At 35.9% G+C, this 24,380-nt stretch overlaps 2 protein-coding genes across 3 annotated transcripts in view; one reads left to right on the top strand and one right to left on the bottom strand.

Annotated features, from left to right (window-relative positions):
- Positions 1-18,126, bottom strand: part of aars1 (alanyl-tRNA synthetase 1) — a 39,285-nt gene extending 21,159 nt beyond the window's left edge. The window contains exons 1-10 of one of the 2 annotated variants that reach the window (XM_030135567.1): positions 18,032-18,126; positions 15,828-15,983; positions 14,869-15,057; positions 13,510-13,655; positions 11,678-11,869; positions 7,419-7,563; positions 6,217-6,362; positions 5,034-5,142; positions 3,834-3,984; positions 215-339 (exon numbers count right to left, since the gene is read on the bottom strand). In XM_030135567.1, the coding sequence (XP_029991427.1) occupies positions 215-339; positions 3,834-3,984; positions 5,034-5,142; positions 6,217-6,362; positions 7,419-7,563; positions 11,678-11,869; positions 13,510-13,655; positions 14,869-15,057; positions 15,828-15,971 (1,347 nt within the window). In that variant the 5' untranslated portion in view covers positions 15,972-15,983; positions 18,032-18,126. Of the gene's footprint in view, positions 1-214; positions 340-3,833; positions 3,985-5,033; positions 5,143-6,216; positions 6,363-7,418; positions 7,564-11,677; positions 11,870-13,509; positions 13,656-14,868; positions 15,058-15,827; positions 15,984-18,027 lie in introns of both variants that reach the window. The other variant, XM_030135568.1, reaches the window with a different exon arrangement.
- A 1,319-nt stretch (positions 18,127-19,445) lies between these two features.
- On the top strand, positions 19,446-21,308 carry exosc6 (exosome component 6). Its single transcript, XM_030135573.1, has 2 exons — positions 19,446-19,761; positions 20,641-21,308. Exons 1-2 carry the CDS (start codon positions 19,484-19,486, stop codon positions 21,185-21,187), a joined length of 825 nt encoding a protein of 274 aa, XP_029991433.1. The 5' UTR covers positions 19,446-19,483; the 3' UTR covers positions 21,188-21,308.
- The last annotated feature ends 3,072 nt before the right edge of the window (positions 21,309-24,380 follow it).

Below are 24,380 nucleotides of genomic sequence, written 5' to 3'. Positions count from 1 at the left end.
TGAAATCAAACAATGCATTAGCAGGAGGCTGTGAAGTAAATGCAGGTTTATTTAAAACCCCGGTGCACGGCTGCTGATTCTGACTTACAGTGCAATAAGTGGCAGAGCGCTGACACAAGGGAAACAAAAACATCGGACCGCAGGGACTGAACGCAAAACCCTGGAACCAGAACAGGCATCAGAACGCCGCCCCATCCCCCTGTCGCCGTCTTACCTGCGCTGCCTTCTTCTCGTCCTCGAAGGCGGCCAGATCCACCACCATGCCCTTCTCCTCAGCGATGAGGGAGGTGAGGTCCAGAGGGAAACCGTATGTGTCGTACAACAGCCAGGCTGTGTCACCTGGAAGCAAAGAAGAGGGAAAAGCTGCTTCAGATGCAAACAGGCCTCATTCTAAAACAGGGTGTCAAACATGAGGCCCGTGGGCCAAAACCGGACCGCCAAAGGGTCAAATAAGGCCCATGAGATGAATCTGCAAAGTGCAAAAATTACACTGAATATAATAACAGTCAAGGGTCGAACTGGTTTTAGTTCAGGTTCCACATACAGAAAAATACGATCTGAAGGAAAATAATTGAACAATAACCTAGAAATAATGATACCAAATTTTCTTCTTGGTTTAATGTAAAAAAAAAAAAAAAAAAAAATCATATTATGCCTCTAAATAATGACTACTCCAAATTTTTCTCTTTGCTTTAGTCCAAAAAATAACATTAAAACTATAACAAATATTTACATTAACAAACTATCTGTTAACAGTAAAATTTGAATAACTTGAACAAATATTTACAACCTGAAATGTCTAAAAATTTAGTACAATTTTAATAATTTTAATAGTTTTGTGCCTTTGTAGACCTGATCTGTAATGCACATGTATAAGTCATAAATTGAGGTAGAACATTGTTAAAACTGCACTTATTTTTGAATATTTTCACAATTTCATGATATTTTTATTGCACCAAAACAAAGAGAAAAACACAGTTTTCATTATTTATAGGTTATTATGTTATCATTTTACTGGTCTGATTCACTTTAGATCAAATTGGGCTGAACGTGGAACCTGAAAGAAAATGAGTTTGACTGTTTGATTTTTATTCTATTCTAATTTAAGTTCTATTCTTGTTTTACTTTATGTAACGCTTTATATTCTACTTTTTATTTTACTTCATAGTTTTTGTAATTTTATATTCATTCTAATCTTATTTTCTTACGTATATTTTGTTCTACTTTTAGCTTCTTGAAAAAAAAATTAAATTGTATTTTCTTAGATTACTTTTTGTAATTTTATATTCACTCTATTCTCATTTTCTGGTGTATTGTTTTTTTTACTATTAATATTAATATTAGGCACTGATTGGTGTAGCGTTCCTAATTTCATTGAACACACAATGACGGGAAAGTCGATTCTTTATTGGTCTGTATGTGGAACCTGAACTAAAATGATTATAACATCACTGACTGTTAATATCTTCAGTGTATATTTTGCATTTCACAGATTCATCCCAGGGACCGGATCGGACCCTTTGGCGGTCCGGTTTTGGCCCACAGGCCGTATGTTTGCCACCGCTGCTTTAGATCTGTGAGCAGGTAAATAAATGTATTTAATGCTGCCGTCTGACTGTCTGCTGTTGAGACTAAACTACTTAATTTTACCAGCAGGGTTTCATTACATACATTCTGCAGCACAGGCTCCTCACTGCAATTAGCGCCACAGCTGCTTCAGAGTTTTAGAAATGTCAAGATTCTCAATTACACGACTGCGCAGAGGGTTTTTAATCTAATCAACAAATACTCATACAGACGTGGCCACATTCCACTGAGATGAGAGAGAAGTCGACTTCGCTAATGTCACTTTCATTCATAATAAACTGTGTGACATTACAAATAAAGGGTAACTGGGTAGCTTTTTGACTATATGTTCCTTTAATCATTTCCTTGACATTTGTTGAAAAGAGCACAATACCAGATGTATTATTTTACCATTTACGCCTTTTCTTCTCTGTATAAAATCTGCAGTCTTTTTAGTTCATTTTTAGCTTCCCTCTGTAAAAACTGCACATTTTTTAGCCTGTTTCCAAGTTGAAAAATAGGACCAATGTCCCCATATGTCAACGTCATTTTCTAACGAGAATCAATCCCCAGTTGAATGTGTGAGGTTGTCAGGTTCTGTTCTATGTTCCAGTCCTGTGGTCTGGATGCAGGAGATCAATCTTCCAATAGAAGTGGGTGGTACTTTCACCGGAGGAGAACTCAACTAATTCAATCACAGTCCATATATGACTTCTATCAGTGATCAACAGCAACTATACTGATATCTCCAAACATTTACATCTTAAAAACCATCAAAATATGGACCATTAGAAGTAAAGGCACATTTGTAATATTTCAAAAATGCGTAAAAAATTTGACTAATCAAAATTTCTCAAAACTGTGAACAAACTTTGTCCAAAGGAAGGTACACATAAAATTTTAAATTAATTTGACATGTAGCATCTTCAGAGATAAGAGTCATATCAATATGTTTAACCTCGGTGCATCCTTATAATTTACCAACAAAGCTACATGAACAAAAAACACAATATAAAATCATCATATATGAATATTCTTTTTGCATAAATCTCTTAAACCGCTTTAGCTATGCTCAAAACTAAAAAAAAGTTTAATTATTTTCAGGACATCAGCCTTTTAAATGTCAGTTCGAATATGTGATGTCACTGTCATTTATGAAAAAAAAAACAAAAACACAGTAAATTAGATTTTTTATATGATGACTACTGGGGGTTCAGTGCTGGTGATTACTTTCTTGTATATGTCAAAAAGAAGCAATAACACTGATTTAACTGCATTAGTATTTTATATGTTTATATGTAAGATTAAAAATATAGTTTTAATGTCAGTTTATTTGTGATATGGGTATTACTGCTAAGAAAGGAACAGAGTTCATTTTGATGTGTAATGCTGTTGCGGAATGGACAGAGTCTATTTTTGATATGTATAGCATTTTTGTGTTTGTGCTGAGTCAGAATTTAGTCTGATATGTGTAGGATTTGTTGAGTTACTTAAGAGATCTGACATGGGAATTTGGTGTAGGTGGAAGGATGGGGTAAGGGGGCGGGAGCATATACGTTAAACTTCATACTGCTCCTTTTCAAATATGTTTTCTTTTCTTTTTATGTCACATTTTCTTGTTGTTTTGGTTTTAATGTTATATTCGAAATAAAATAAACAATCAATCAATCAGTCAATAAAAAAAAACAATCAATAAGTCCATGAGACATATTTTTCCAACACTGAACAAAAACTACTAATGCAATTAAATCAGTGTTACTGACAAACTCTGACATGTCCAAAACGCTGATATAAAATAATTAAACATCCCTTAATTGTGTATTATATGGAAAATCTCATATTTTGTGTTATTTTCAGTAAAACATGTGGCATCATGTATTCAAACTGGCATTGAAAGGGTTACAATCCTGATAATCATTAAATATTTGGTTGTTTTGAGCAGAACTGAAGGGGTTTAAAGAGATTTATGTAGAAAAATATTGATTGTGCGATGATTTTATAGCAGAAGGTATAAGTGTCCTTAGTGTATAACAGAACTAGAACAGTAAGAGTAACTGACATTGGATTAAATAAATATCATGTACACCTAAACAGATATTGTCTTTAGGAAGTGAAACTAACCCTCACATGCATTAGTTTTCTTGTGACATTGTGTCATAATCCGTTTCACATCCACATGTAGACGATAAAAACCCTCATCATCCTGGTTTGGGTGGAGTTTGTCTTCGAACAGAGGTAAAGTGGACCTAAATAAGCCTGAGTCTCACCTGGGATGGTCTTAATGTCGCCCAGACTCATGATCTTTCTATCGAGGATACGTCGCCCCCTGCTGAGGGTTTTCAGGAACTGCGCTTCCTCCTCATTAATTACGTCCTTCACCATTTCTGGGTCTTTCTTTAACTCTGGGAATGCATTGCCCTGGAATATAGAAAGAACAAACAGATGTGAGGTCACGGCTTATACCATTAGACACAAACTGGATGATACTACTGAGGAAAACAGTGATTAACCCATAAAGACCCAGTATTACTTCTGTGGCAGTGAACTACTCCTATTTCATCTCCTTTAAGTGATTCATCACCATTTATTACAATATTATCCTCTGTAGTTTGCATTTTTTTCAGTGTAAGTTATGTAATTTCCTGTATTTAATTCACGGATCATGTAGATGTTCATTAAAGCTCAGATTAAAATTGAGGGTTATTTAACAGAGAACACTAAAGAAAAAGTGAGTTTTTCAGCAAATCTATCATGAACTGAACAAACTCCATGGGTTTTACAACCTTAGTTTGTTCATTTTTATTCATATTCTGTTTGTTTTTGCTCATTTTGTGACTTTTTTTTTAAATTTTTCTACATTTTGTCACTCATTTTATATTTTTTGTTCAATTTTGTTCAGTTTGTGGCTTACTTGGTTCATGATACTTATTTTGTTGACTGAATCTTCATTTTTGTTCATTTTATTGATCATTTTGGCTTTTTTTTGCTGCTTACTTTAAAGTTTTTACTTCAGTTTAGTTAAGTTTTTGCTTATTTTTCTAACATCACTTGTTTTGTAACTTCATGCTCTTTTTTTTTTTAATCACTTAATATATTCAAACCCAGTGTGTCCATCCACTGTCACTGATCCAACTCCATGGGTTTTACGGGTGAATCAATGTTGTAGAAGCTGACAGTGTTTCCACGGTAACTACAGAGCCTCTGAATGTCCAAACGGGTCATATCTGATGACCATGAAAAGATGAAGAACTGTATTTTACACCAATTATTTACATGTATTGATACATTTAATGGACCAACAGGTATTAAACAGTTTACATCAGTAGATGGTTTTGGTGGATGGTAACTGTTTGGGTCTTTAAGGGTTAATGGTGAAATACTGTAGTTCAGTAATGAAGCTACACCTGCTCTTCTCTCACTATGAATCAAAGAGTAACAACAAAGCAAAGGAAGAAACAGAACCTCACCAGGGACTCAACCACCACATCCACCAGAGACGCAAAAAAGCCTTTCTGAGCTCCGAGCTTCTCGTGAGAATAACGGACCGCACGGCGGAGGATCCTCCTCAGCACGTATCTGAAGAAGAACCACAGAACACTTTACAGCAGACGTTTCCTTCAACCAAAACCTCATTATTCAGGCTCTGCTGTGCATGAGGATATATTTAACCCTATAAGGACTACCATTAGAACAGGATTTCTTTGTAATTTTTTAAGGAAAAAAAAAAAGTGTCAGATTTTTCTTTTGCACCTTTTTTGCAACTTAACTTTCAATATCTGTCCATTAATTAAGATTATTATATGTATTAAATGCTTAAAACAGTGTTTTAAAGCAAAAACTAAAAAACAAAATTGCATTTTTAATCATATTTATTATGTCAAACAACTATAGATGTGCATAATGAAACTTTAAAAGCTTATAGAAAGATTATAGCGTTTGTTAAAAACTGGTTGAGAAACCAAGGTCTAGATCATTCCATGGCCATGTTCCTTTTCTTATTTTTGGTTCCTTCTAGTCATTTTTATCCTGTCTGATAGTCTGTGTTCACTTTCTGTCTACTTGTAGACAGAGCCCCTCATTTCACAGACAAAAACATCCATCATCTGATTCAAATACAGACACTGCACCCGTGTATGCCCTGGCTAGCTCTCGGTAAATAGATTTCCACATATATAAAGAAACATCTATTTATATAACAGCTAAAATACAACTAGTAGCGAATTACACAAACCAGAAAAATGCGTGTAAAAACAGTAAACAAGAAAAGAGCTGAAAAAACAGCAAAACTCCACAAAAACATGACAAAACGCACTAGTAGAACACTCCAAAACAGCACCATCACTTATATATACACTTATTTACAAGAATTCACCGCTAAAACCTTGCTAAAATGCTGCTAAAAGTAATAAAATCTTCCATCTCTCTCTCACCAACTGCACTCTGCTGCTCTCTGCTCTGCCCACTTCCACCCCTCCCCCCCAGCCAATGCAGACCTCTACCCTAATGTGTTATGGACAAATAGAAAGAACCCAACCTCAGCTAAAAGATGCAGTTTGAATTTTCTCAGTAGGAGTCACAGTAATGTGACAGTTTATACATAAATATGGCGCTGGAGCCACATCCGTCTTAAAAGGGTTAATAGTTACTCACCCTCTTCCTGTGTTGTCGGGCCGACCTCCGTCTGACAGGGCGATGGTGATAGTGCGAGCGTGGTCGGCCAGGACACGGTAGGCCATGTCGATGCCATCAGCGTCCTCAGCGCCCACTTTACCTGTGTAAGGACGTGCACCTGTTCCCTGGAAGACAAAAATGGTTCATGACTGATTAGAAGGCATTTTAGTTACACAAGAGGGGACTCAGTCAGCGGCCTTTATGAATATGAAATGAACAAACACCACAATAGGTCCAGCGCTGAAAAGGCCCAGACTGGTTCTTAGCAGATGGTGTAAAAATGACACTGAAGACATTAACAGTTAACTGTGTCAAACTCATTTTAGCCCAATTTCATTTCAAGTGGGTCAGACTAGTAAAATAATAACAGAATAACCTATTACTAATGTCAACTCCCAATTCCAAACTCTAAAATTTTACCAGTATTCTGTCACTAAATGTTTAGTGTATTTGTAGATCCACTGTGATCTGTCAGTTGTAATGAACATGTGTAAATGATAAACTGAGGCAGAATATTGTTAAAATTACACTAATTTTTTTGACGAAAAATTTCAGGTTGTTGATGTTATTCCAATTTTTTTAAGGATATTTTACAGATGTAAATATTTTCATAATGAAATTTGACTTTTTTCACTCTAAATCAAGGAGAAAATTTGGAGTTCTCATTATTATTTATATAATATTGTTATTTTACTGGTTGGACCCACTTTAGATCATATTGGTTTGAATGTGGAACCTGAACTAAAATTAAACAGCACTGGTTTAGGTAATATATATAAAGATAATTTTCATATACATGTTTTTATCTATACATGCAGTAAAAATACAACAGGATGGCAGTATATTTTAGTGTATTACCTGCAGTATATCATAGTCAGGACAAACAAATTTGGAGCATATGACAAATGTACCACTGTTATAGTGAAATCTGTATCAAATTCAGGTTGTTCACATTTTTAATGAAAGAATCGTTTGTAAATGTAAACCATTTCATAATGTAATTTTCCTTTTTTCACTCTAAACCAAAGGGAAAATATTGGAGTTGTCATTATTTCACTGGTCAGACCCACTTTAGATCATATTGGTCTGAATGTGGAACCTGAACTAAAATGCCCTGTTAATACTAAGTACTGTTCTTACATCTGCCTTAGAAGGTCACACATTCTGTCACGTTTCAATACCTTCTGAATAGCTTCGAAGTACGGGACGAACAGGTCGGTGTCGTAGTTGGACATTTTATTCTGCAGCACTGACACCAGTCGCTCCAGACCCATCCCTGTGTCGATGCTCTTCTTAGGCAGAGGCTTCAACTCCGTCTCAGACTCTCTGAATCAAAACAGAGGACAAAAAAAAAACATTAGCACTGAGCCAGGGAGTTTATTCATCTCAGCTGCAGAAGGTTCCCGGCCTTTATTTAACTAGTAGAAATGGATATAGAATAGAATAGAATAGAATAGAATAGAATAGAATAGAATAGAATAGAATAGAATAGAATAGAATAAGTTAAAAACACTTGAAGTGCAAAAAGACTGTATTGAAATATCATACAAAATTATACTGAAAAATATTTACAATAAACAAAAACTAAAAATGCAAAATATACAAACACTAATAAAATGTACTAAAAGTTAACTCCATATAACAGATAAAAGAAATATATACAACATATAAGCATATATACAGGTAATAAAGGATATAATCACTTTGAATCCTCATTTTCCAATGTTCTAACTACTGGATTGTGCTTTTCTACAAATGCAACACGTCTTTGAATGTTTAACTTATTTCAGTTGACTGATCACATTCACTACTTTAACCTGTAAGGACCCAAACAGCCACTGGAACCACTAAATATATCAACATGTTGAAATGATTGGTGTAAAATACAGGTTGTCATCTTTTCATGGTCATCAGATATGACCCATTTGGACGTTCAGAGGCTCCGTAGTTACCGTGGCAACACCGTCATCTTCTACAACATTGATTCACCAGTAAAACCCATGGAGTTGGACCAATGACGGAGGATGGACGTACTTGTTTTATGTTCAGTTATTGATATATTTGCTGAAAAAGTCCCTTTTTCTTCAGTTTTCTCTGTTTCTGATATAACAATCTTTGAATTTACTTGGAGCTTTTATGACCATCTACATGATCCATAAATTAAATATGGGAAAATACATAATTTACACTGAAAAAATGCAAAATTCAGATGATAACATTACAATAATTGATGATAAATCACTTAGGATAGGTTAAATATAGAGAAAGATTCCTTTGGGAACTGCCACAAATGTAACACTGGGTCTTTATGGGTTAACAGAGCTTTTATTGTATAAACGTTGCCTTCTTGGGTCACTTCTAAGTTTGTACAAATGACAGTTTGGCTGCAGCTGCAGTGACTGAAACTGGACATAAATGACCCTTCAGATGAGATTATAGTGTTGACTCTATTCGATTGAACTTAAGAAGTGAACATTGTGCTTATAATTTAACAGATACCACAACTTTAACCATGTTATTTTTTAACCCAGTTTATATTTGAGGACCAACTTTTATTTGTTTCAACCTTGACCACAGACGTTGTTACAGAAACCACATTACAAGTTTAAACCACGTTATCAAATTTCTCTAGAGTAGGGGTGTCAAACATACGGCCCGCAGCCCACCAAAGGGTCCAATCAGCCCCATGGGACGAAGTTGTGAAATGCAAAACTTAAACTGAAGATATTAACAATCAGTCCATTTGGTTTCAAGTGGGTCAGACCAGTAAAATACTATCATAATAACCTATATAAATAACGACTACAATTTTTTCCTCTTTGTTTTAGTGTAAAAAAGTAAAATCAAAAGAAAATCTGTACATTTACAAACTATGCTTTCACAAAAAATGTGAATAACCTGAACAAATATGAACCTGAAATGTCTTAAGAGATATAAGTGTAATTTGACCAATATTCTGCCTGTTACTGAATGTTTTGTGTATTTATAGATGCAGTTTGATATGCCAGTTATAAACTACATGTAAATGATAAGCAGAGGCATAAAACTGTTAAAACTGCACTTATAATTCTTAAGACATTTCAGGTTGTTTGTGTTATTCACATATTTTATAAGGCTAGTTTGTAGATGTAAATATTTTCATAATGTAATTTTTCTTTTTCTTTGTTATTTTGTTTTTATTGGAGAAGGTGACAAAATATCTTCAACATTACCATTCATAGATATGTTACCTATTAGAACCCTTTTCATATTTCTTATTTTATACATACAAAAGTGTAGAAAAAAACAACTAAAACACAAACACATGAACTGGGTGCTTACAGTTTCAGTATTTCTCACCTTAAAAACAATCATAGTATTAAAATACCTCTGGATTCTTTAAACATTACACATGTTTATGCAGAAAAACATTAAACAAAGAAAAAAAAATACAAGGAGATTATAAAAAAGAGGACATTTTTAGACGAGTGATACAAATTCGGGGTGGCTAGAGGATACAAACTTGATCCATTTGTCCCAAATATGATAAAATTTAACCCTCTGGATTCTGATAGAGTATGACAATTTCTCCATGTTGAATATTTGCAAGATAATCTCGTACCAATCTACTATTGTTGGGTAACTCTCATTTTTCATTGTTATTATTTTACTGGTCTCACCCACTTCGATCATACTGGTTTGTTTGTGGCACCAGAACTAAAATGAGTTTGCCGCCCCTGCTCTAGAGGAAATCTATTAGACTTTAGTGTAAACACGGTCTACTTCGGAACATTTGTGAACTAATCAACAACATATAAACACGTTCTTCAACAGTTGCACTGGGGCGTGTACACTCTGACTGAAAAACATTCAGTGCACAATAAAAGGTGTGTCCAAATTCCACCAGCTTTACCTAATTATATATTTATTTGATTGTAGTTCGGTTTCTGTGTAGGTGTGTTGCTGTTGTAAAATGAACACAGCTGCATGCAACATGGAGTTGTTTTGTTCATTTGTCTACGGTCGATGACAATATTATCTAAATATAAAAATAGAATGACAAAGATAGATGACGACAACAGATCAAATACTACTGAGCAAATGTCAAAACCCATGTCCATCACAGACTCTAAAACAAAGAAAACCAGAATTTGACAATACCTAAACCACTAATTATGTTTCATATTAAATTTCTTGATTCTACTGAATTTTCTAATGTGTTTATTCTACTTAAAAACACACTGCACTGATTAATAAACTGCCCTTTAATACTGGGCATCGTTGAGCCTGTTTACATGCACAACAAAACTGTAAACCTGAACATTATCTGATGTCTGGAATTATCAGATTATTCAAGTGATCATGTAAACCAGGGCTGTCAAACATATGGCCTGTGGACCAAAGCCGGCCCTCCAAAGGGTCCAATCCGGTCCATGGGATAAATTTGACAGTCATGTTGTATTGATCATTAAGTTAAATGCTACAATTTCCAGTTCCAGATGCCTGACACTAAAGTGTTTTGTGCATTTGTAGATCCACTTATTTTTCTTAACAAATTAAGTTATTCACATTTTTTTACGAGTAGTTTGTAAAAGTAATCATTTTCATTGTGTAATTTTACTTTTTGTACTAAAACACAGAGAAAAATTAGTAGTTGTCATTATTTATAAAGTTATTATGTTATTATTTTACTGGTCCAGCCTGTTTGAGGTCGATCTGGGCTGAATGTGGAACCTGAACTAAAATTAGTTTGAGACTTATGATGTACGTTCATATTCTGTATGAACCCAAGAATAGCCTAAAACATTGTAAAGGAGCTGCAGGAGGAAAAAGTGTCAATCAAAAAGAGGAAGAGTAAAACAAGAACCAGAATAAGGCATAGAGGTCTACAACATAATCATGGCACCAGACAGGTCACCATGGGTCACCTTGAACTTCCCAAACCAAAAACGAATCAATTGAAAAACTCTGTCTTTTCCAGGGCCTCCAGTCCATGGAATAAGTTACCTTCATACATCAAACACACTACAAGCTTATGTTCATTCAAAAAACCACTCAAACAGGAACTACTCAAGGAAATGCAGTAATGCAAATGATTTTGACTCTTGCAATCCAAGTTGCTGTAAAGATAAAAGTTTACATTTTTTAAGGTTTATGCGTTGAGATGAAATGTTCAGTTTACTGATGAAAAAAATGAATTGCAAACTTGTTTTTATGTATGTATTTTGTAACTGTATTTGTATTTTAACAGACCCCAGGAAGAGTAGCACCCGCTATGGTGGAAGCTAATGGGGATCAGTATAAACAATAAACAAACATCTAAACCAGGGTTTCTCTATTATTGTATTTTCTGAAGTGCACGTAAACTCGTCAGATGTCATTATTACAATTATCCTATTACTCCCAGTTCTTGGGTTTTTATGGTCATTTAAACAGGTTCAGTGTCTGTAGGAGGAGTTACCTGTTGAACTGGATGAACACCAGGTTCCAGATCTCCAGGACGTTGGGGTCGTCCATGTTCACCAGGTGCGAGGCGTCTCTTCCTCCGATGCGGTCGTAGTGGATCTCGCTGCAGGGGCCACAGGGTCCCGTGTCTCCCATCTCCCAGAAGTTATCCTTCATGCTGCCTGGAAGGATGCGAGCCTCCTCCACCCTGACAAAAACATGACGGGAAAAAAGTCACGTCAACATTAGGATGCGTGAGTGAAGTGGAAATGAAAGTCCAAGCTTCGTACAAGAAAACCAACGCAGAGTTTTCAGACAAAAAAACAGAGGGAAGTAAAGAGAGACAGAACCAGACTTCCTTTTTATGAACCACAAGAACAAAGGCCAGATTTAAAATCACACAAAGCAACAAAAAGTGAACTGAAAGCTTACTTTGTAACAATGAAATAATGGAGAAAAAAAGGGTTTGATGAATTTTTTTTCCAGGGCTGATAATGATACCAAATATTAGGGACCACAGAAACCGAAAACTACATTTCTGAACCGATTCATTTGAGGTAAAAATCGAAATCTTGCTGCCAACATTTAGATCAAGGACGTTAAACTCGTTTTAGTTCAGGTTCCACATTCAGCCCAAAATGAACTAGAGTGGGTTGGACCACTAAAATAATAACATAATAAGCTATAAATTATGTAAACTCCAAACTTCTCTCTTTGTTTTAGAGAGAAAAAAGTCAAATCACAATAAGGAAAATACTTACATCAACAAACTAACCTTTAACAAAATGTGAACAACATGAACAAGCTGAAATTTCTAAAGAAAAATGAGTGCCAATTTTTTTTAATATTATTCTGCCTCAGTTTATCATTTACACATGTACATTACAACCTACAGATCACAGTGGATCTACAAATACACAAAACATTTAATAACAGGCAGAATATTGGTACAATTACAATTACTTCTCTTAAGACATTTCATGTTGTTGTTCATATTTGCTTAGATTATTCACATTTTTTGTGAAAGAATAGTTTGTAAATGTAAAGTTTTCCATGTAATTTTCCTTTTTTACACTAAAACAAAGAGGAAAATTTGGGGTTGTCATTATTTATAGGTTATCACGTTAATATTTTACAGCTCCGACCCCTTTGCGTTCATATTGGTCTGTATGTGGAACCTGAACTAAAATAATTTGGACACCTCTGACTGTTATTATCTTGAGTGTAATTTTTGCACTTTGGCAACTCCGGTTTTGGCCCATGGGCCGTATGTTTGACACCCCTGATTTATAAACAAATCAAAACAGCCAACTGTCAAATCAAATAAAGAAAATACATCTCAATACTTTAACATTATTTACTGCTGGTTTTCACACTGAACTGCAGTGACTATAAACACTAAGCACCAGTCAGTAAATGTTCTAAACAAAACAGCATAATCAAAAATAACACTGATAATAATGCTTGTAATAATGTAAATATAGGATTACATAATCAGTCATGGCCAATCAATAAAAGCCAAACACAAAACCTGTTTCTGTACTGTGACATTAACACTACAGGCATATGGTCTGAAACAGGAAGGTGGAGAAATGAGAGAATCTTCTAGACAGCTGTTGTTACCAGTGTCGCGGCTCAGTGGGACCAAGGGAGAAGAAAAGCAGCTCCCCAAAGGATAATCATGCAGAGAGCAATTACTTTTAACAGGGAGGATAGAGAGCGCGGGTTTTGCATTTTCACTACGCGCCAATGCAAGACATAAAAACAGGCACGATGAGCCACAACCATCAAAAAGACGCCAATAAGGAACTACCTTCATGTTCCCGTCTACGCCTGAGCTGTCCTTACCCAAGGTCAATCCAGATTTGTTTGCACTCCAGGTCGGGCTCGAGGCCTGCCTCAGCGCTTCCGCCAAAGTACGTGACATACAGACGTTCGATGGGAATCCCAAACTCCTGAGTCAAAAGCTCCAGGGCCATTTTACAGGCGAGATGCTGCAGCAGAGGCAAGGAAGAAGCAGAATGAAAAGACCAGAAACAGAGGAGAAAGTAAAAACAAACAGGTTTAAAGGTTAATGCTGTTCACTCTAAATACATGTAATGAGTTTTTACAGGTTAAATACTCCCACAAGAGTTGGGAAATCACCTTGAACATTAATCAGGGTTCGTACACATTTTTCAAGGCCAAATTCAAACACTTTTATGGGTCATTTTCAAATTTTGCCAGCACAGCACCTTATCACTGGGGTACATCGACAGGATTACATATACTTATGATTATTTTTATAATAATGATGCACATTGTGTTATGATATAAACATCTAAAATTATGTTTCACAATAGCTTCTTCATATCTCACTGAAAAAGAAAAACCTCCCATTAAACTTTAAAGAAACACTGATGTTTATATCTCAACTCAGCATGAACAGGACATCTTACAGCTGTAGACATGTGTCCCAATACTTTTGTCCATATTGTATTATCAACAAAAATCCTTCTTTATCTATGTCACACAGTGATCTACCCAGGAATCTCCATCTGCAAACCCGCACAGGACAGCAACGTAAACCTCAATGATGATAACATTTTCCATTTTGCACCAAAACTGTAGGAAACCTTACTTTTTATTTACACCATTTCCTAATCTGTCATTCATTGAACTCACAATACAACTCTGTTCAATTCCCAAATCCACTGTTAAAGTACAAGTTGAGCCAGTATTCATTATCCCACCTTTTCACTCAACTCAGTTTCCTTTCCATGTTGGAACAGATTAACACCTTATATGACAAACTGCAGCATCTTAAAAAAAAAATCATTCAGCTGGCAAACCATACATTTTCTGTTCATCTGAGTAATATTACATCATAATCCCACTCTTTTATAACTGTATTCACTGCTCATATTTTTGCACCTTATACACATTGTTTTTCTTTAGTTTCGCTTTACTATCATTTTGCTTTCTGGTTTTGGTATTGTTTCTTTTAACAGATACATAAAAACCAAACAAATTCCACCTTTAACTCCCTTTTCAACTAAAACACTTGTCAATAACATGGTACAGTGAAGAGCTACAGGTCCACCGCTCTTCATATCAAAATGCTGCCTACTTCAGTAGATTAATTTGTAATGATGCAAGTGAAAAACTGACAGAAAAGTAAATATTCAGTAGTCTACATTTATGATTTGATCAAAAAACACACAATACCTTAAAGTAGTCCCCAAAGGACCAGGACCCCAGCATCTCGAAGAAGGTGTGGTGGTAGACATCTTTACCAACATCATCCAGATCATTGTGTTTTCCACCTGCGCGTATGCACTTCTGGGTGTTAGCAGCACGACGGAGCCTGGCCATCGGGTGGGACGGATCGATGGTGTTGAGGAAGATGGGCTTGAACTTGAGGAAAAAACATGAATAAGAGTTTGTTTAATGCATGGGTGTACAACATGTGGTCCAAAACGGGCCCACCAAAGGTTCCAATCTGGTCTGTGCAATGAATTTGCAAAGTGGAAAAATTCCACTGACGATACTAACAGCCCGGGATGTCAAACACGTTTTAGTTCAAGTTTCGCATACACACCAATATGATCTTAATTAAAATAATAATATAATCACCAATACATAATGACAACTCCAAATTTCCTTCATGGTTCAAACTGAAAACATAACATTACTCTATGAAAATATTTACATTTACAAACTATCCTTTAACAATAAAATGTGAATAATTTGAACGAGTCTGAACAACCTGAAACGTCTTAAGAAAATTAGGTGCAATTTTATCAATATCCTGTCTGTAACTGTATAACTGTGATCTGTAAGTTGTGTTAACAAGCTGAGAAATAATATCGTAGAATTTATTCTCATATTAGTTCCAAATTCCGCTCCAAAATTTTAACAATAATCTGCTTGTTACCAAATGTTTGTATAACATCATGTGTAACGCATATAAATAAATGATAATTTGAGTCATAATAATGTTAAAATTGTACTTATTTGCACCAATTTGCCTTCATTATTTATAGGCTATAATGTTATTATTTTACTGGTCCAGCCCAATTCAGATCGTATTGGGCTGAATGTGGAACCTGAACTAACATGAGTTTGATAGGCCTGGTTTAATGCAATAATCTTAGAATTTCAGTGGAGAAGAGAAGCCTGCGTACCTGGTTCATGCCGGCGTTTGCAAAAAGCAGCGTGGGGTCGTCCAGTGGGATGGTGGATGACGAGTGGACGTATTGGTGCTCATAGCGGCGGAAGAAGTCGATGAACTTCTCGCGGATTTGGGCTGCACTCAAAGAAGAGTCCATTCTGAATCAGCTCTGCATCAACAACAAAGAAAATACAATTATCATTAGGCAACTTTCAATACTCTGAAGGGTAACTGCATTCAGATTGCATGGTATGCAAAAGAGTGATATGTCTGCTCATGTCAGAACTTTTCTAATCATAGAAATCACCCTTAGGCTAAAGTCAGGTGAAGCAGAGACGTTCTACTGGGTTATCTTCTTTAAAAAACAAACAAACAAACAAGTATTTCAGGAATCCAGCACTGACATCAATGCACGCTAAGGGTGGTTCCTGTTTTCTATTAAAAATTTTGGACATGTTCTTTATTCTTTTAGCCTTCTGTCAGAATAGTGACATACGCAATTTTTCAAAATGGAAATCCCTCACATTCAGGGACTCATTACAAAGATAAACACACACAATTTATCGAAATGTAATCATGATCAGCCTGGGCAGTTACATAACTGCCAAAGACTGCATCTGAGAATTTGAATTAACAAAAATACCCCTTTCAAAATGAATGATCAATGCATTATTTTTCATAACAAAGCAAGACTTGAATTGACAATATTTCCCCAAGTCATCACAATGAATTTTTCACCAAATGGCGTGGCCCTATTCATTAAATATTGCAAAACAGATATGATAGATAGAAGAAAAGTTGGACACCTGCTACATTACAAATCAGGGTGGAAAACTGGGGCCAAGTTAGCTGCAGATCATTGAGATATACCTAGAATGATTTAATCTTCTATAGACAAACAACTTTCAGAACCATGTGAGATATGTTTTAAAGATTTTTGCACATCTTTGTGGATAAAATCTCCCAATTGGATGGACACTTACGAGTGGGACAAATAGGATAGGACTGAAGCTACAGGTTAGTTCAGTTTGCAGCTTAATTCTGTAAAAATACCACATAATGTCACTCACTGAAAATGCTCTTGATGGAACAAATATGGTCTTTTTTAGAAGGCAAAGTGGAAAATGATGTTCAAGATACACAATAATCAAAGAAAATGTTAAAAAATAAACAATTTATGTGGTAACAGTAGTACTGATTGATATGTTAACTATGAACTCTTTCTATTGTTTGCATACACGTGACAAAAAAAGGCCTAAATACACAATTGAAGATATTTTTCATAAAAGCATGACCATTTTAGCAAAGATATGCACCACTAAATCAGACTGCAGATTCACTTTGCTGTTCTTTTCTAAGTTTATTTGGACTAAACTTCGATATACAGTATATGTAGTCTAGATCTTAGTTAACCCTGTGATTAGTTCATCTAAAAGAAACTACTGCAGCAGGATTGAGCCTAAATAACACAAACACTAACAAAAGGAGATAAATAGTGCACCTGACATACGTTTCTTGAAGTAAACCCAAAACCTTACTAACTAGCAACTCAAATGCAAGCATCTAAAACCTCTCAGAAATGAAATAAGGCTGCAGGATGAGTCCTGGGCCACAAAGTGTGCTCTGTAATTAAAATGCGGTTGCGTTCAATTCCCCTCAGTGGTCTCATAGGTGGCAATGGAAATCACACTGCTGCCTTCAGGGGCTCCCCAGGGCCTGCAAGCGGACAGTAAACAGCCGCTGTCCCCATCCTGACTACCAAACCACCTTGCTGGTAACCGCAGAAAGTTGTGACAACCGAGTAATGTTTTGGAAATTTCAGGCTGTGGAACAAATTCATCTGTTTGCTTTGTTTTGAGTCATATGAGACTGCACAAACACCGGGTTATTAGCTTCATATGGTCACTGGCAGCGGTTTCAGCAGTTCCCCTGTACCATTAATGACACACTTAACGCTAACTATCCAGGTGTGACTGGTATTGACGTGGTACCGGTTAAAAGTACTCGTCCAAAGCAGGTTTTGCATCGAGTTACATCAGCCAACTTGTATGACAGGCTGACGTTAGCAAGTTAAGCTAGCTGTTAAATGTTAGCTGAAAATGCTACCTCTATAAATTCAGCCCAAAAGACTCGTGCGCAGCTTTAGCCAGACTCCTGTTCTGATGCGCATACAGTACACTATATTCTAAAAGCAAGTGGATAAATTCTCTTACTCACAGAAGTCGCTATTCTCGCAGAATGAATCAGTTAAGGCTCCCAAACACACTGCTTAAGCCCACGCTGCTCGACCAGAAGGAAAGAGCCGACGCAGTGACCCCGCCCATAGCAGCCACCCATTGGTCCGAAAGAACAACTGGCCCGTAATTCTCTTTCTCTATTGGCCAATGCTTTTGTCAATCATAGCCAAGCCCGCCACCTGAATTGTATGAACTTCCTCCGGCTCGGCTGATGCAAGAAAAGGCTGAGCTGTTTTGCGGCGTTTTCCCTTCGTTCAACCCTTGTGCATTCCTGTAATTTACCACCCTCTGAAGACTATTGAAACAAATATGTACATGAAAAAAAAAAAAACTGCTTAGAAATCACCAAACATATATATTTTCTGTTTTTTTCTGCATTTATTTCTCAAACCACTTCAGCTCTGCTCAAAACCAAACTAAATGTTCTATCATTTTCTACATTTTAGCTCTTTACATATAAAAACAAAAACGACTAATGCAATGAATGCTATCTACCTTTCTGTGGAATTTTAAGGGGTAAAATCCCGAAAATGATAGGACACATTAGTTGTTGTGAGCAGAGCTGAAGTGCTTTAAGAAAGAAAGAAAGAAAGAAAGAAAGAAAGAAAGAAAGAAAGAAAGAAAGAAAGATAGACAGACAGACAGACAGACAGACAGACAGACAGACAGACAGACAGACAGACAGACAGACAGACAGATAGATAGATAGATAGATAGATAGATAGATAGATAGATAGATAGATAGATAGATAGATAGATAGATAGATAGATAGATAGATAGATAGATAGATAGATAGATAGATACTTTATTCATCCCATAGGGAAATTTACAGGTTCCAGCAGTATCCACAAACTTAATTAAAAAAAAAAAAAAAAAAAAAACACTTTAAATTTCCACAATGACTCAGTGCAAAGGAGACTGTTGTGTTTTGGGAGTCTCTGCATTTATGCAAAAAAAGAAGAAAAATATTGAGAAATAATAATTTTATATCAGTTTTAGAGTGTAAATCTTTAGCTCGAGGGTTCCCAGAGGTGCAGAAATTCGTGCCATGAGCCATAATACAACGATAGTGATCACCAAAACAAAAAAATACAAATGACAAAAATGACCTGAGGGGTCCCTAATGCAAATAGAAAAATAATTCTGTAAAAAGATGTGTTTTTAATGATACAGGTAATTCAATGTTAAATAATTTATCTTAGGTGTTAAAGTATTAAGTTGGTCATAGACGTATAAGCCATTTTGAAGTTATCATTTAGCTTGTTTCAGTTCATATTTATTTTATAATTTAATTCCGTATGGTGGTCCCTGCAGTGCCAGCCGTTGGCGGAACGTTGTTTCATATACTGTTTCCAAGGGGATGCATTCCCTGACGGACTCGTTGGTGCGTCACTGTCAAAGTGTCCCCCCTTCCTTTGGATTCAACGCAACATGCCGACCGACACCAAAAGAGTACGAGGCCCAGAGGTTTCCCAGAGCCCCTCGGTGTTCCAGTGTAAGCCTGCCGCCGCCCTCCCCTCCTGCGGAGTCAGAGCCGACGGCCGGCAGCGGGACCAGCTGGACGTCCGGCCCGTTTTTGTCCGGTGCGGGCTGGTCAGTCAGGCTAAAGGCTCCGCGTACATCGAGGCTGGAAACACCAAGTTAATGTGCTGCGTTTACGGTCCCAGAGAAACAAAGCGCAAAGATGAGACCGATATGAAATGCGGAAGGTATATATTGGAGTATTATTTTTATTTTACTGTATCATGTCAACAAAGCTGAAAAATGGCATGTAAAAGTAGGTTTACAGGTGAAATGTGGACTTTTTAAGTGTTGAAGGCCTCCGATAAGGGGCTTACTGTTAAATAAATACAGCCATACCTACTGTTATTATTGCAGTTCTGATTCAAAAACAAATTTCAAAATGCTACAAACTTAAGAGCATAAACACATACAAACAGAAAGAGATAAATCCATAAGTCAGATATTCACCTATTATTACAAATATACACATTGAGTGATCAGAATAAATAGAACTACTTAAGTGTGCTGTAACAGTGAGAAAACTTATTTTCAACATAGATTTTTTAAAGATTATTTTCTTCTTATTATATTCATTTATTTATTTATTTATTTATTTATTTTACAGATTTCATAGATTATTTTCAACACATTTAAATGTAGAAAGACATATCATCAAGTGTGGTGTCATTTTCATAACACTTCCGAGAACACAGAGTTAATGACATAGTACTAGAGCATCAGAATTCAAAGTCTGTGCTAAGAATTTCCCCTTAAAGTTAAGACTTGTTCCTAGTAATGACAAGTTATTCATAAAGAATCCATTGGAGTATTGAGGAGAAATTCAGGTGTGTTAATCCAATTTCTCATAATCCGATTACTGCTGTTATCTGATAAAACATATCAGGTTACACTGTTTACACGATCATTTACATAATCTGAAAACTCCAGAAATCGGGTAATGATCAGAGTATTGGTGTGGATGTAAACGGACTCACTGACACAACCTTCAGCCCATTTGAAACAGCAGTGTGAGTATGTGAGTGTTTCCTTTGTCCATTGTTTAATATTAAACTCTGTCTGTGCAGGTTGACCGCTGACATGCGTTTTGCTCCGTTCTCGTGCCCTGAGAGGGGCTCGTGGATTCAGAGCAGTCAGGATAAGGACTTCTCTCTGATGCTCCTTGAGAGTCTGCAGCCCGCCGTGTGCCTCCACAAATACCCCCGCTCACAGATCGAGGTCAACGTGATGGTTCTTGAGAACAGCGGTTCAGTCCTGGCCCACGCCATCACGTGTGCGTCTCTGGCTCTGGCAGACGCAGGGATTGAAATGTACGACTTGGTGCTGGGCTGTTCCATCCGTCAGGACGGGGCTTCGTATGTGGTCGATCCGACATATGTGGAGGAGAACAGCTGTGGCTCAGCCAGCGAGGAGAATCAGGGTGGTCTGACCGTAGCTTTTCTTCCCAGCCTGAACCAGATCTCTGGGCTCCAGTCTGACGGTGAAATGACCAAAGAGAGTCTGACCGACGGGATTCGAACCTGCATTGAGGGATGTTATAAACTGTATCCAGTGGTCCAACAGGCACTGGCCAAGGCTGTTCGGAAGGCTGCTCCACCGCCATCTGAGAGCTGAGACTCATAGCAGCAGCTGTTCACTCACAGATGTTCATGTTGATGTTTGGACTCATTTCACTGTTTGACTTTTATAAAAAAAAAAAAAAATGTAAAAAGAAAACAAACATTTTCAATTAAATGACTTATCTACAATATTTGTGGAAGTGTCTCTGTTTTGCAAAGTATTTTATCCATCAACACGTAGAAAACACAAAACATACTCTTTAGCAAATGGACTGTTTATGTCAGGGGTGTCAAAGGCGTTTTAGTTCAGGGGCCACATACAACTAAATATGATCACTGAAATAATAACATAGAAATAATCCACTTTCTTTCCTCTTTGTTTTAGTGTGAAAAATGTTAAATTACATTATGAAAATGTGAATAACCTGAACGAGCTCGTACAACTTGAAACTTCTCAAGAAAAATAAGTGCAATTTCAACAATATTATGTCTCATCTTTTTTCCTCTTTAAGAGCAACAAAATCCCCATTAAATTCTGAAAATATTTACAAACTACCCTATCATGTGAATAACCTGGTAAAAAAAAAAGTGCAATTTTAACAATATTATGCCTCAAATGATCATTTATACATGTGCATTACACACAATGTTACACAAACATTTGGTAATAGGCATAGTATTGTTAAAATTTTGGAGTTTAGAGCTAAAATAAGAGCAATTTCAACATTATTATGTCTCAGCTTATTATTATCACATCTTACAGATCACAGGGGATCTACAAATAGACAAAACATTGAATAACAGGCAGAATATGAGTTAAATCACACTTAATTTTCTTAAAACATTTCACGTTGTGCATATTTGTTCAGATTATTCATATTTTATTGAGAAAGGATAGTTTGGAAATGTAAGCATCATTTCATTGTCTAATTATACTTTCTTTTTTAAACAATATACCAAGAAGAAAATTTGGAGCCTCATTCTGTTTATTTGGAACCTTCAATAGGGGCTCTGGTCTTTAAATTATTGCTCCATTAATTAGATCTCAGGTCAAATAAAAGGGTTTAATATCTGGTTTGTTGGGTTTTAATTTATAGCTTGTTAAGTTAGATGGACTTTCAAAGTTTCTTACGAAATAAAACATATGTTTACATGGTTGTTAATGTAACAAGACCATGAAATGACTATTATGCTGTGCTTCATGAACATAGTGATAGGTGAGGAACAAAACCTTCTTTTTGGATTGTTTTCTAGCCAAATGCCATTTCTAAAAAGTAATATAGACAAAAAAAAAAACCCTGTGTATTATTTATAAAGTTTTATTAACCAATAGCATTCTGTGATAAAAGTGCAAATAAGCTATGAACAGGCTGAAATTTCTTAAGAAAATAAGTGCAATTTTAACAATGTTCTGCCTGTTACTAAATGTTTTGTATATTTGTAAATCCACTGTGATCTGTAAGTTATAATGCACATATATAAATGAGAAGTAGAAGAGATGAGATATAATGTTTTTCTTAAGACATTTCAGGTTATTCATGGTTTAGTTGCATTTTTTGTGAAAGGATAGTTTGTAATTAGAAACATGTTCATAATGTAATTTTAGGTTTTTTGTACTAAAGCAAAGAGAACAAATTGGAGTTGTCATTATTTCTAGGTTATTATGTTGTTATTTTACTGGTCTGACACATCTGAGATCAAATCGGGGTGTATGTGGCTCCTGAACTAAAATGAGTTTGACACCCCTGGACTACAATCATGTGACATGACCTTGTTTTAGGACAGGACTGTCAAACTCATTTCAGTTCAGTTCCACATTCAGCCCAATTTGATCTCAAGTGGGCCGGACCAGTTAAAATAATAACAGTGAAAAAAGTAAAATTATATTATGATTACATCGACAAAGTTTCCTTAAAAATCTGAATTACATGAACAACTTGAATTGTCTTAAGAAAAACGAGTGCAATTTTAATAATATTCTGCCTCAATTTATCAGTTTATCATTTACACATGTGCATTACAATTGCACAAAATATTTAGTAACAGGCAGAATATTGGTAAAATTGCATTTAATTTTCCTAACACATTTCCATTTGTTCATATTTGTTCAGGTTATTCACATTTTTTGTAAATGTATAGTTTGGTAATGTAAAGATTTTCATGTAATTTTACTTTTTTACACCAAAAAACAAAGAGAAAATTTGGGGTTGTGATTATTTATAAGTTATTATGATTATATTTTATTGCTCTGACCCACTTGAAATCTAATCAGACTGTATGTGTCTGTATGTGGAACATGAATTAAAATGACTTTGACACCACTGATTGTTAATATCTTTGGTGTAATTTTTTGCAGTTTTTAACAAATTAATCCCGCGGGCCAGATATGACCCTTTGGCGGGCCGGATTTGGCCCCCAGGCCACATGTTTGACACCTGTGTTTTAGGCGGTGGACTTGTTTTAGTAAAGGGGTGTCAAACTCATTTTAAGTTCAGGGGCCACATTCAGCCCAATTCGATCTCAAGCAGGCCAAACTATTAAAATAATTGCATAAAAACCTATAAATAATGATAACTCCCAGTTTATCTCTTCATTTTAGTGCAATAAAAAACTTTAAATTATGAAAATATTTACATTTACAAACTATCTTTTCACAAAAAAGATGTGAATTATCAGAAAAAAAACTTAATTTCTTTAGAAAAATAAGCTAAATTTTAACAATATTATGCCTCAACTTTTCACTTGTACAAGTGCATTACACACAATGTTACACAAACATAATATTGTTGAAATTTTGAAGTTTGGAATGTGTAACTAAAATAAGAATGTCTACAATATTATGTGTAAACTTATGAACACAACTTACAAATCGGATCCACAAAACATTTAGTAACAAACAGAATATTGTTAAAATTGTAATTAATTTTCAGGTTGTTCACATTTTATTGTAAGGGTTATTAGACTATTATTTTTCTTTAGATCACAGTAGACTAAAACCCTTGACTGTTAATATCTTCAGTGTCATTTTTGCACTCCATAAAATCATGCCTCGGGCCGGATTGGAACCTTCGGCGGGCCGGTTGTGGCCCCCGGGCCGCATGTTTGACACCTGTGTTTTAGTACCTGGACCGAACAGGAGCATCAGGGCTGTTATACACAGTCTCACCGGCAGAGGGACCAGAGGACCATGGCCACGAGTTAAACCACTGGAGACGGACTTCAACCAACCGTCCGATCCGGATCCGGGT

This window comes from Sphaeramia orbicularis, chromosome 6 (assembly GCF_902148855.1).
Source record: "Sphaeramia orbicularis chromosome 6, fSphaOr1.1, whole genome shotgun sequence".
Classification (NCBI taxonomy): Eukaryota; Metazoa; Chordata; class Actinopteri; order Kurtiformes; family Apogonidae; genus Sphaeramia; species Sphaeramia orbicularis.
The sequence above is the reverse complement of the archived record's forward strand: the minus strand, read 5'-3'. Positions and strand labels throughout refer to the sequence as shown.

What these genes read in the sequence shown, in the direction of transcription:
- exosc6 (XM_030135573.1), top strand. Translation starts at nt 19,484, where the DNA reads ATGCCGACCGACACCAAAAGAGTACGAGGCCCAGAGGTTTCCCAGAGC. An exon ending in ACCGATATGAAATGCGGAAG is followed by an intron (nt 19,762 to 20,640) that starts GTATATATTGGA and finishes CTGTCTGTGCAG; the next exon opens with GTTGACCGCTGACATGCGTT.